This window comes from Bombus huntii, chromosome 12, assembly GCF_024542735.1.
Source record: "Bombus huntii isolate Logan2020A chromosome 12, iyBomHunt1.1, whole genome shotgun sequence".
Taxonomy (NCBI): domain Eukaryota; kingdom Metazoa; phylum Arthropoda; class Insecta; order Hymenoptera; family Apidae; genus Bombus; species Bombus huntii.
The window spans coordinates 7,582,833-7,597,468 of NC_066249.1; the positions used below are offsets into that span (position 1 = coordinate 7,582,833).

The 14,636-nt window shown below is 36.5% G+C and overlaps 1 protein-coding gene across 1 annotated transcript in view; it reads right to left on the reverse strand.

Moving 5' to 3' along the window:
* Positions 1–5,009: 5,009 nt before the first annotated feature.
* The window catches only part of LOC126871794 (hemicentin-2-like), a 166,450-nt gene continuing 156,823 nt past the window's right edge, over positions 5,010–14,636 (reverse strand). Inside the window, exons 10-12 of the mRNA XM_050631028.1 lie at positions 14,367–14,615; positions 9,770–10,050; positions 5,010–6,849 (exon numbers count right to left, since the gene is read on the reverse strand). Coding sequence (XP_050486985.1) covers positions 6,706–6,849; positions 9,770–10,050; positions 14,367–14,615 — 674 coding nt within the window. The 3' untranslated portion in view covers positions 5,010–6,705. The remainder of the gene's footprint in view (positions 6,850–9,769; positions 10,051–14,366; positions 14,616–14,636) is intronic.

The following is a 14,636-nucleotide window of genomic DNA, read 5'->3' on the forward strand; positions in this document are numbered from 1 at the left end:
GCAATATAGCAACCAGCAAAAGCTCGGATACTTCCATCATAAATATTTGAGACGTTTTTGATAATTAGGGAACTATAATTCTTGGTCGGTTACGATGATAACAGATCATTTTAAATAGCATGCAACGTTTAAAATTCTGCTTCTATAGGAACTATATCTTTCATTTCATTGTTAATTTTTTATTCAAACCTGCGCCGCTACTTTCCTATATATACCTAATTACAATTTTAACTGTCGGCTCTTATCGAGCCATTCGGTCCTTTATCTGATGTCAACGTGGCATATCACATTATTCATAGATATCAACACTGTCTATCTTTACATCCTTCGCGACTTTGTTTAAAGGCTTCGTGATAAAGCAAAAAATTATAAAGAAGCATGTGCATGTATAAGTATGTCTAACGATCAAGTCGTAAAAATGAGTTGAGTAACGCGAACCATGAAACTGATTCTCCTTTACATCGCTAGATACAATATTATTGTAGAAAATAAACATTATCTTTGTTAAGACCTTTTTTTTGCCAAGGCTGACATTATTTCGGTCTTAATATTAGAATTTCTTTGTGATTACTATTTTACAATTTACTTTAGAACGTCGACAGAATGTAAATGAAAACAAAGTACTGTAAATGATATCCTGATCGGTTCCAACTAAATAGTTTCGCACGTAATCCTATTTCATTCATCTCAATTTATTCGACGAATTAAGAAACAGTTAGCAGAAAGCTCGCTAAAGCTAATCGTTAATTGAATCAGTGTGTGCCCGTAGATCTTATTCCGGTTCAATACTCGGAGAACATTTTGGCTAATTTTCTGGTACGATAACATCAAGCCTATTCCACTGGGTATATTTGATCTAAGCTTAGAAGGCAAATATGAGACAATAGACGGCACCAAAGTAAATGGAATTACTGCGTAAGCAATTGCCGGAGATGATCCAAAGCTACGGATTAAATTATACTGATTTGCTTAATTACGTTTAAACGAAAAATCGTTCTTTTTCGTAAAAAAAAGTATTAAACGACTAAGATGTGCGTTAGAAATTAGTTAGGAGAAAAATAGACGAAAAAAATTGGAAGTACATATATTCTAATCTTAATCTAAGAATGATACGTAAATAATATAACAAGCTGATAATAATGATAATAGAGAAACAGAAGTCTTTTGAAACAAAACAGAAAAGGTTATCGTAATGCCATATACGTATTTACTATTGATCCTTATACTAATAAAATAAGTAGCATAATAATGTATGTTTAAATATACTTACCTTCTATTTCTTGTAATCTTCTTAATAACATTTCTTTTCCTAATTTATTTTCTTACAAGAATAAAATAATAATACACGTAGCATACAAATTAAGCTTCTTACCTAGTCGACGATAAATTATTGCTATTATTGCATTGTACTCTAAAACTAAACTCTAGAATTAAATAACCAAACCTACCCTATTTTGAATTATCCATGGATGCAACGTACACCATCTACAAGGGAGAGAGTGAGATCTTATTGCAAATTTTGCAAACGTTCCACATCATAAACCAACTACCTGTCAAAAACATTTGTCGTTATTCCTATTTTAATCTCCAGTTAAAAGTTCACGACGGTGAGAAAATATGTCAAGGGCAGCGACAACGATTTACAAGAAAAAGCTAAGCGTGTAATTGGGAATCCGGTGAACGTTTAAACAAAGTGTACAAATCAGGCTAAAGCCGATACTTATGCACCAGGCGTACGTTGTTCATATCGATCACAACAGGCTGTGCTTAAAATAATACACGTTTCTGTGTAGATTTAATGGGCGGTTTAGGTAGGTAAGTGCAGTAATTTAGACTACGATTCCATGACCATACCGCGAGCTCGTTAATTATTAGAGAACGATACCGCCCATGGATATCGAATACTTTACAGCGTGTTGTGTACATTTACATACCAGACGTTTTCAGATACGGTATATCGAGGGCATCTCCGAAGATATTTTTCATGTTTTCAAATAATACGATACCGCTCGACCATTTGTCAGAAATATGGAATGGTTACCGCGATCAGTCCCCATGGAAATTTATTCGCGTATTAAAGCGACTGTTATCGACGGCGGACGTTCCATTATGTCAGAGCGCAGGTACAATATTCTATGAACTGTTAAAGAGTTCTATCGTAATTTGAAATATCTCGTCTCTCTCAACGAAGTTTGACTTTGACAATTTTGTTTCGGGAATTTGTTGCAACTTGTATAATTACGCGTACACAGTACAGCTTATTTATAAGTTTTGATTACCTATATTGCACTTTATTATAAGTTCTGATTAAATTTTGATTAAATTTTGATTAAATCGATGAGTAAGAATGTGTATGAATAGTTATAGGTCATGGTTTTCGATGTATATCAAGCCTTTGACAGCGTAATAAAGCGACGGAGAATTGAAAATTAATGATTTAGAAAATAATTATTTATTTTCGTTTCTTGTGTTCCTCGTATCAGATATAAAATATACGTACTTATAATTTTTTTATAAATAATAAATATTGATACGAAATTCCTACCACTATAATCGTTGAATCGTTCGAATCTCCCTCTGATTACGTCGTGAAGGGGTTAAACAGAGAAGCATAGATGTATGTGTATTATATCTTATATCTTAATACGTGTGCTTTTGAAAATTAAACGCAGCTCTATTCATATGCAAATCAAATTAAATTTAGTTCATAATAGAAAAGATACGATGTTTGAAACTTGTCGCCACGAATTAATTTCGCTAATGCGGTCACGATCAACCAGTTTTGGTTAATTTTGAGCACAACTGGTTAATTGGATATCGACTATGACAAAAGCAGGTCAAGGAGACAGCGATAGAATCGAGTTCCAACAATAATACATGTACATCATTGACAATGATTTGCGGACATTTCAGGATAATTTAATATTAACTCGAATAAGTCGTAGTTGAATCACTTTGTTTTAAGATATTGTAGGAACTTTAGGACATTTGTTAATTTCTCACGTCTAATTCATTTTTCTAAATTCTGAATGTGCGATAAAATAAACTTGACATTAGTGCGTTTACGTGACAAGTAAGAAGCCCAACTTACAATAACATTTTAACATCATAAAGAAACGAACGTTTATGAAAATGATCGTCGTTATTCTTATCAAAAAACGATCGTGAAATCGAAATACAATTCCAAGAATTCTAAAAAGAAATTAGATACAGAACATTGGCAGAACCACTTGATTAGAAGGATATTCTTAAATGTTCTCAAAATAAACGTGCATTATTGACCACATTATTTTTATCCTCATGGAATAAACTACAAATCGTTAAGCTGCTAAAACAAATCAAAGCTGACAAGTAATATAATTTACGTATATATTTTTAATAGGTTTTGTCGTTACATCAAATGCGCGTATGTGGATATTAGCAACGACAATGAAACACGAAAATATCGTGAGGATTAAAATTTGTTATAAAACGAAGATAGCTTTTGAAATTTCTTTTTATCCCATAATTTACAAATTTATGTCAGAAATACAACATTTTCGACTTCATCGTCATCCTTCTTCGGTTCATATTACGCTCCATTATAAGCGTCGTTCGTCTTCGCTCGTGTCACTTACCTCACTACCTACGGTGGCAAACAAATCATCTACTCAAATTAACAACAACCAGCACCAGTGTACCGGAAGCAACCAACGGAGAGCCAAAACCCATAGAATCGAGCCAACTCCCCAAAATAGCAATTAGAACAGACACAAAGATCCCCCATTGAACAAGCCATCGAAGCAAAATCAACTACCCTACGTCGTTCGAGTACGTAGCGTAGCTGCACGAAGTACAGTCAAGCCAAAATTCGAAGAACCAATTACGCGTCAGCACTGTAGACGCTTTCGCTGATGGAGCAACGACGATCATGAGTGTTCACCACATCTGTATCCACTACAAAATCATCGGATTACAATGGTTGGATGGATCGTAATTACATAGTGTATTCACGAGTAGAATGGGCGACAGTTGGAGGCGCGGGGTGAACGCTGCTTGAACGTTAGGTGTAGAGAGTCGGGGTCGTCTTAACAGCCCCAGAGACACGGTTGGCACATAGAATAATAGGGTTCGTCAGTGTGCCGGGTTAGTCCCTGTTAGCAAGACCGAAGGTGCACAATGTATGCAAACACCGTCGCGCCACGGGATTCCCTGGAAATGCTCTAATTAATGCGCTCTGCCCAATAGGGCGCATCCTCTCCTTCTTGTCAGCTCGTTCTGCGTTCAAAACTAACGGTGACAAGCCGGCCATTCGTTTTCCTTAAAATGTTGGAAAGTAGGTCGAGGTGATATTCGAATGTTTGTTCTTCGGGTTTGCTCGAAATCAAAGAGTAGAACCAATGTGCATTACACACTGTCGCTTAGAAGTACGTGGACTGGTTTATTTGTTATTTTTTAGGAGTATAATTTGTATTAGAAAGTTAGAATTGGAGAGATGCAAAATCATCCCTTTAATGTAATTTAATTTTTTGGTCCGATTTCATATCTTTAATTCAATCGAGCCTTTATCAGAGCAGTCATGGGATGTCAGGACACGATACAATTTATTTTTTAAAGTTTGTATATAAAATATGTACATACGTAGTACATAAGCGTTGTTTTTGAGAAGTCTTCCATATTTTGTTAAAGTGCTAAACGCTGAAAACCCAAAGAGTTCGAGCAATAATCGTTGTAAGTGTGAAAATTAACGAAGATGCGTTTTTCTTACGCGTTATTCCTATCGGGATAATTTACGAATGTGAAATTATACTTACCTGCGTTGTAAAGATACTTACAAATTATAATACGATAGATTCCAAATGGGCGCGTGAATATACGTTTGATTAAGCAAACTTATTCAAGAAAATTTCAAGCTTTTTGAGGAATACCTTCACCTTACCTTCACCTTTACTTTTACCTTAACAACGCACGTCACAGAAACTAAAATAAAAGGTAAAGTTTGAAAGAAATCGTAAAATTAACAACACAAAAAAAGACAAAATGAAATTTATATTGAAGCAGTATAATACACAAAATATATCGACTTGACATTCATTTACGAATGACAATAATGCCAACGAAAATGAACCTAAACGATGCATTCAGCTTCGTTTAAGACGAACACAAATAAGAGAAAGAAGGTTTACATGGCTTAATAGACAAAATAAATTTTTAAGATTAAAATGATCTCAGACGAGATAATAACATAACAACGCATCGATATTCATCTGTTAACCGTGTCGTCTCTTAAATAAATACCTACTTCTGTAATCATGGAATTCAAAATTAATACGGACACGTTAATTTTCGTTAAACTCGATTTAGCTCTCGCAAATGTAGATATATTATATTTTCAAAGAATATGAAACGACACGGGAAAGAGATAGGAGATTCGTCAATGAAAAAATGATTATATTCATCTTCTCCGGTTAACAGGGTAAACGTTAGAAGATTGTTTCGAAATGAAAGGTTAATCGTGCCTTTATCGTCGTCGAAAATTTAAACGAAAATCAAATCGTCGTTCGATACGGTCGTAGATGTTATTTGATAGTTGAGTGGTTCTGCTACGAATAAAATTTTCATGCTGCTTTCACCGCCGTAAATGCACGTGATGCGCTAAGATTTTCTTCACGTCCGGGATGGAGAATGGTTAGCGGTCAGTGAGAGGAAACGCGAAATGCGATTCGACTCACGTGCGACTGAAATTTTGACTGCTCGTTCGGTACGTTTTCTGCTCTCTTAATAGAGAAGATCGGGAAAAGGTTCGGACAGGACGACAAGTGGGCGAAGCTCGTTTCTGTAAAACAGATGAAACGTATTCTCTTTATTTCGTATGCCATCGAGTATTTATCTTACGTGACCGAACAATCCTCTCCCCGACATAACACGTGACTTTAGCGAATGAAATTCGGACATCGGTAACTATCCACTAGGACCAGGCTGTCTCGCCTATTTACAATAGATCTTTGTACAAAAACTAATCTCATATAAACAGTACAATGTACGATTCCAAGGTTCATGTACGCAACGTGAACAAGAACGAAGATCGTTCGAGATATCCATTTCGCGTTACAAACTGTATATTCGATAATTCAAGGACGCTGCCTCGTCAAATTGGACTTTGCTCTTATCGAGCTCTGTTTCCGTTTTCTCTGCTTTTCTATTTCCGTTTTATTCGTGTAACGTGGCCGTACTCTATTATAAAAATCTGCAGGTAGAAAAAGAACGTACAATTCAAACGATTCGATACACTTCGTCAAGCATCGAGTTCCTGTCTGATCATCAACGTTTCATTAAACCTGCAACTGGACATCCACTTGTCCAATCTGATGGTGTACGCGACTAAAATCGTCGACCCATCCGGCTGCAGGTCCCCGTTCTCGTCAGAAACACGGAATTTTTCCGTCGGTTTCTCCCTCTTTTATTTTTTACTTCTTTCTCTCTTTTCCTCTCGTTTTCCTCGTTTTTTCTTTTGTACAGCGAATTGTTCGCAGTGTTTCGCGAAGATGCTTGGAATTTCGCACGTCGATCGTAGAAAGACGCAACGTGCGACTCGGCTCGCGAGAATTTCGACTCCGTTTCACAGGCTCGGAAACGATGTTCGCGCACTTTGTAACTAGCTTTTCGTACGAACGCCGTGCAGAGTCGCTCAAGTGTCTAGACACGGTGAGACTTTCATCGCGAGCTTTATATACAACTCTCTTGTATTCGATTCGAGCGCGTCACCACTTCCGGTTGATGGAACTTCCCCTGCGCGGAAACCGACGAGGAAACTGGCCTCTGCGGCATCGACGATAACCCTTTGCCTGACCTCTGGAGACTGTAGTATACCTGCAATCAATGAAACAGGATTCTTCGTTTCGAAAAATAAACGTTAACCATCGATTGCTAGTCGAGCAACGAGTTAATTCCTTAACGCTAAAGTTTTTCGTCCGTTCACTGATATTAGATTGTCCTGAAAATTCTCACATTTTTTGTCATATTTGACTTTATAGTTCTCATTGTAATGAAAATATTTGGAATTTTATAAATTCGACATTGGGTAAAATAAATAAATTCCATGTATTTTATGGAACACGTTAATCTTCGATGTTTCGTGAAAAATTGGATAAATATGTCAAGCAATCCGTATCATTTAGATTTTCCGTGTTTCAAAGGTACAAGGAAAATGTTTTAATAGGATCGAACGCAATAAAAACAGAAGGCTACACGCATTAAGTAGGAGTAATAATTACGTAATTTGAAATTTTAATGGCTGTCCAGTTTGGCAGAAACTAGCGCTTAACTAGTTTACGATGGAGAGAGATTAATTATTTTCTTTAACGCTTTTCGAAGGATGTAAACATTCTTTAAAATTGAGTTTCAGTTAATTGCGTCGAGAACGTAAAACGTTAAATGCTTTACGGAAGGTTAGTTCGCGTCCTTAGAGACTTTTCTGAAAGGTAAACGTGCTTTTTCTAACTTGTTTTTTCAATGTTAATTGAGTTTGCACGTTACCATATTGCATCAACGCGTTCTATTTTCATTTAATATATCAAAGCCACGCCAAAACAGTTTTAAAATTGACGATAAATGGATTTAATTTTTATGAATGATTACTTATTAATGCATCGCATTTATTTCATAAAAACGGGAAAAAGACACGCTTTTATATCTTGAAAATTGCGCATTTAAAACTCGTTAATTTCAGTGTAACTAACAACAAAATATACGAAAGGTGAGCCAAATAAAATGATGCCAATTGCTGTTTCCAAATATACTGCAGATAGATACCGATTCCAATTTCTTTTTTTCTTCTTTTTTTTAATTAAGCTACAAAAATTTACTTCAAAATTGCAGTTCCTCGAGTTCAAATCACGTATTAAAAATATGTAATTTACATATACCGCGAGTGTATAATTTAGCGTCGCTTACAACCGTATTATTAGCGCAAAAACCAGATACGTTAAATCGGATCTCGAGAGCAATAAAATCTATATCGTATTCCAGAAGCTGCGTAAACTATTCGTTTGGAAAATAACCAAAACTTCCGATTTACGATAGAGCCGCGTGAAATGCGAGTGGACGAGCGAAAGAGAGAGGCTACAAACGGAGGAAGAAAGAGAGAGAGAGAGAGAGAGAGAGAGAAAAAGAAGAACGGTAAATGCAAATGTATCGATACTTGTGAAAATTGCAAATTCGGGGTTGGAATTAATAATGGAAGAGCTGACGGGGAACGAACGCGCGGAGCGAGGTTGGAAATAATCGAAAACCGCGACTGGCTACGTAATTCCGAGGAAAACAAAAACAGTGAAACGAAAACATCCAGCAGGAATATCGGGATCGGTTAATGAAAAGGACGACGAAGTAATGGCGTAGATGGTGGCTGGATGGGGTACTGGTTCGAATCGGTATTAAAATTATTCAGACACTCGACGGAACGCGACCAGTGTCGAAAGGAAACTGAAGTCGAGTTCAAGACGAGTTATATACGCGCATCGGAACCTCTCGAATTATCGAGGAAACTTCGATGTAATTAAACTGGCGAAAGCACAGATAACCCAAGGCCTCGCTAAACCGGAAAAGTTAAAGTAGAAGACTGCCGCATATTAAAACGAGCGATCCGTTTTCTTGGCTCGTGCCCTAGGTCTCCTGTGGTCGTCTTCGAAACTTCGAATATTTAAAACAACCTTGTCGGTTTGGCTATGCGAGACAGAGTAGAAATTATACGGAAGAAAAAAAGAGGGAAGACTGGTCGTGATAAAGAAGAGAAATCGCGTCGACGAAAGAGGATCGATCGTATTACTTCCTCCGGCGAAAAAAAGGAACGCGATCTCCCTGTTGAATATTGTATCACGTTTTATCGATCGTTCGTTCGGTAATTCGCTAGTTTCCCCTACGACCTTCCACTTCTTCCTCTCTACCCTCTTCGGCAGCTAGGGGAAGCGTTAATTGCTTCTCATTAATCAAACGGCTTCGACTAAATACACTCTATTAGATATCGCTAAAAAAGGCACCCGATTAAATTTACAGACCGTAATGAGTTTACGGGGCTAATTGTCGGAATGATTTATATGGCCACGGGACTCATCGATTAGTTCCGCTTCCGGGATATCGGCCATTCCGCTTCTATGCCATTTTTGTCATTTCTCGGCACGAGGGAATATGAGTGAAACGCGATTAAAACAATATAGACTGGAAAGGAATGAAATCTGTATGATATCGGAGATGCTTCTCCTTTCGCTCGTATATTCGTTTACCTGTTATCTCGTTTCTTGTCCTATTACCTGTAAGAATGATGTCTCGTGAATTGTTCCTTCAGAGAAGTAGTCTCTATCGAACAATTTCGAGGGAAATTTAGTTTAAATCGAGTAAAGAAATCTATACTTTTAGTGGAATCCATTGTCACGATTGTAAGGTTAATATTGACGCTTCTGTTTCGAAAATTACACGTTTATTTTCGGTCTTGTAATTAGTTTCGAGATATGTTTCCACTGTAAAATATTTAACTTCTTCTAGATCGCTGCTGTACGAATATAACTTCTAATAAAATTAACTTTATGCGGAATTATTCTTTCAAAGCATCGTGCAAGTTCCATTCTTTGTGTCAGATCGATGGATATGAAATATATTTTCGTTATCCTTTGAAACCGATACATAGATGTGATGCTTCAAATTTGGATGTTATAAAAGCTTGGACAACGATCCGTTTAAATTTCATTTTCACTTTGACTTGAAATATATATTACGAAAATATTCTTGAAAATCTCACATTTTGGTTGTTTCGCTGGTTGTAAGCGTCCATTGCCATCTGCTTGAAGTCCGCCATAGTGGGTGGATTACTGTAAGTATTCGCTTGGGATACATGGTTTTGGGGATAATTTATGGTCGGCGTTGGCAGACAGTCGGTCAACATCGGATCCGGTGGTAGATCTAAACTGTGTTGCACGATCGGCCTTTTCTCTGGTGAGATCGCCTCGTCCATAACTCGATCTTTCTTTCTTCGTTGAGGCGGTGTCTTATATATCGGAGTATACGTTAGAGGTCTTCTCTCTGTGAACAGATTCGAAAGAAGCCATGCAAAGTCGCGCATCCACTAAGCAGATTAGTCGATTAATTCTAGACGAGAATGGTCTCCGCGTACGATACAATACGTTACAACGGGACAAAGAGGTTCGCAAGCAGCGCTAGATTTATTTAATATGCTATCATTTTAAATAAAAAATTATATTTCTCTATATAGCCATAGTAAACAGCTTATTGGTCATACGATTCAATTCCATTTGTTTCTGTTTGAAGATCGCGAAGAAAATAATTTCCGTGAGATGTTGCGTAGCGTTGGCTCGAGGAAATTTAACGAAATAAAGCCGGGGGGAAGATGGTAAAAAATTATTGAAATCTGAATGCATCGATATTTAAAGTACGAAGAATAGAACCAATGTCACTCGTATGGGTACAATGTATTAACGATATTACCAATTATGATTTTATTTCCTTTCGCAACTACTAAATGCACGCAATTGCTTTTAAAACTAACGTTGACTTTGATCGAAATGAAAACATGATTATACTATACATATAGCTATTAATTTTCAACACATCGCTTCAATTATAATTATTTGCGTGGAATATATTCAGATTCTATATCTAGTCGTGATATCAATAAGGTATTATTAACAACAAGGAGCTAAGTAATTGTAAAACAATAATTATTTACTATAAACTTGTTTACTTAATGGAATTGAATATATTTTAAATATCGGAGGTATCTAAATTCACGTCGTTCTCTACCATGTTCCTTTAAACAGAGAGAAAATAGATCAGAGAAATTCAAAGAAATTGAAACCGAAAGAAAAGAATACCTTCAGACTGTTATATTTTAAGGAGAAATAATAATTATTATTTCGTTCATTTTTTCTTTCGACGCATCGCGCGTCAAAGCTTTCGACGCGGCGGACAGTGCTTTTGCGTTCGCCCACGTTAATGCTGAGATAATAATGTAGAAGTTTGATGAGCACACATTGATCACTGTTCACTGTGGATAAAGGCATTGCATTTCCGATCTATTAATGTGTATTGAAGCGTACCAATTTAACCTGACAATGCATTTCGAAATTCATTGCTACGCGACGCGGAAATATCTTTGATGGGAAAAGAACGCCAAAGCATTCGCTATTAACATTCCCGGGAATTTGAATAGAAAGAAATGACAATACACTATCATACGTTTATCGACCTTTTCTTCCGTTCGATCAACGTATTTTCCAAAATTAAACGTACCGCGAATCAGAGCTTAAATAGAGAGCGAGAGTGTTTATAATTAAAACTCAAATCAGATGATAAAGTTTAAAAGAACGAAATTATGCATTTACATCGGACTTGGACAAATTTTATTTGAAACAGAGATGGAAAAATTTAGTGCCGATTATTTTAGTGAAATTTAGGTTAAGTATCTAAATATTTAAAACGAAATATAATTATCTGCTCGTTCTATCTTCTACATTTTTTATTTTTTTATTTTATTTTAAACGATCTATCGGAGGCAGAATAGGATAAGAAAAAAGCTCGGTATTTGACAGATGATATGTAACTCTATAAATGTTTTGCAACTGGTAAATTACAACCGAAACGAATAAACCGCAGAATTTCCACTTTCAATCAAGCGATTTAACGAGGAAGAGAGATACGGTACTTCAAAACCAATAACGATTCCATGAAACGATAATAATCTGTCCAGGACAATCATCGCGTGAAAAAATCTTTCTGAAATTTTCATTTCACCCGAAGATTATGGGCTGAACAAACATAATATGTCCTACGGGGGTGGAGTGTCGTATCCCAATTAATTCTTTGAAAAATGAAGATTCTACGTGTGTGTGTGTGCGTGTGTGTGTTTGTATGCGTTATCTTTCAGCGGAATATTAAATTTATATTCTCGTATATACATATACAGGGTGATTTTGAAGTAATATTTAATGATATTTGTAGTAATATTTTTTTTTATATGAATTAATATTTATTCCTTGAAACAAGGAAAAAAGTGATTCTTCGGATAAAAATAAATCGAAGATATAAACCGACGTTACTTCGTGTTTCGTTTCCGAGAAAATCGACTTTGAGAAGCTGTCAGACTTCAATTTAATTAATTATCGCCTGTACAGAAGCGAATATATTTAATTTATCTACTTACAAAATAATTGGAAATGGCTATCGTTTCTTTATCCTAGCTATAAAATAATAGGTGGTAAATTTCAACAGTTGAATAATACATTTTTCTACTGCAGGTGATATATTAATCATGAAAAGGAAAATACAGAACTAGAAGTTTATAGCAATAGCGTTATTCGAAGCAAAAATTGGTCTTTCTAAATATAAAAAGTATAGAACTAAAATCTAAGTATAAAACTTCGGTATATAACAGGTACTCGACATCCTAGGCATCTGTTATTACGTCCTGACCCAGTACGCGTTGTCACGTCCCGCGCAGCGCACGCGCCGTAACGTAGACTAAAACTACCAATAACGCGAGTGAGCGTTCCAATTTGAAATTTAAATAAATTTTAACAATTTATATAGAAACCAAATTCGAGTCTCACAACCCCCACGGAATAACCCGTCACATGACGACCCCTCCACGGTAGACCTAAATATAAATAAGCATAGCGACATAGAAGAGGGAGAGATAATTCCTTAGTTCAGAGTAGTTAATTCCTCAGTTCTGTGTGATTAGTTCCCAGTTATTGTTAGTCTTGTTAATCGACGTGTTTGCATTTGTCAATTTGTAAATTATTGAAAATCTATCAAATTAAAATCTTGTAATTAATAAGAGTGAAAACGTATTGCGAACGATTGTAACTTCGAGTATTTGAAATTTCAACGGCAATTCTGACAATATCCAATTAGAATACGAATAAACATTTTTTTTTTGTGAAGAATATTTGTTTAATAATATAATAGGATTAAGCGAACATTTATTTTCACCAACTTTAATTCTCTCCCGTGCCAGTACTCCTGCGCGTAGCAGGTTAGCCGAAACGTGGAGTTTAATTGCCAATCGCATTAAATAAGAGACAACGCTACAATTTAATCTAAATTCAAAAATTAACGGCAACACAACTAAAACGAGCCAAACAAAACGTAACACGCGTAGCAGGGTTAAAGGAATCCATGAAATCTGTTTTTAACTCTACTGAAAATAGCCACACTTCTCAATGAACAATTGAAACAAAAATAGAGCGGGCCACGTCGATAATCCAAGAAATTGCACGATCCGAAGGCACACGGAGGTATAAGTACAGGCACACGAAAGCGGTACGATAATCGACCTGCGATTGTTCCAGTTACGCGAATCGTGGCTATCAATCGTGGCGAAGACGAGCAATTAAACAACCAATGGAATAAACAGATAAAGGTACATTTTAACCAGTTTACCAACAAGAATTCTTTTTCTACCTGTACACGTATATTTGCCAAATCTAGTTTATTTGGCGAACTTTGTGCTTCGTGTACATTTTTTCTTTCTTTTGGACAGAAAAAATGTTTGCAGTGAATAGGACCATTGTACCTAGCTTTACGATACAAACACCGAATCCATCCTTTGTTTTCAAGCATTTAGGTTTTCAGCTTTTGGGCATAGCATAGTCGAATATTTCCACTCACGATTTTGTAACAACGTTCGACCCTTTTGAACTGAATTTTTGTTTGCTTACCTGACAAGAAACTCTAATTAATCATAGCTTCTCATTACGATCCACAGACTAGGAACAAATAATTCTCGTAAATAGACTTTCTGGCACTGATGTAAAAAAAGGTAGGAAACATTAAATTAGCCAAGTTCGCTTATACTTGACAAATCTTCAAGGATGTTGGTTTCATTTGGAGTCATGGGATAACTTGTACCAATTTTTTGAACGTATTAAATCACATTAAAATGGAAGATTTTAATTGCAATAAAAGACACCTATATTTTGGTTTGATCCACACGGTGATTCCGAGATCATGGTTCAAATTTGATTTTCTCAAGAACAAGGTGTCGAATGAAAAAACTTTATTATACGTTCTCGACATGTTTTCACCCGTAGGATAAACTCCTGCCGAGTCCTCGCTTCTGTACAGGCGATAATTAATTAAACTGAAGTCTACTTGACAGTTTTTCAAAGCCGATTTTCTCGCAAGCAAAACGTCAAGCATGGAAAAATGTCATTTTATATCTTCGATTTATTTTTGTCCGAAGAATCACGTTCTTTCCCGTTGCAAGTACCGTTACTTCAAAATCACCCTGTATACGTATTGGTCTGTATGATCGCGTTGTGTACACGAAGGCCATAGTTTAGCGAACGTTTCGAACAATCGGAAAGCCGTAGACTCACCATACTCGTTGGGTATGATGTCCGGATCGATGTCATCGACCGCCTGCTTGGTCTGGGGGTGTACCGGAGTAGTTGCACCTGCATTAGGTGGCTCGCACACGATGGGAGCGTGCTTTGGACTTCCGGGCCGACCGTTCGAGTGCTTCCGGTAGAGCGCCGTCAGGATTACAGCTGCAGCCAGGATCAAAAAGGTCGCTATTGCTGCCAGGCCCACCAGAAGCGGGTTCAACATTGATGCGCCCGTGTTCCCTGTCATGGCAGCAATGTAAA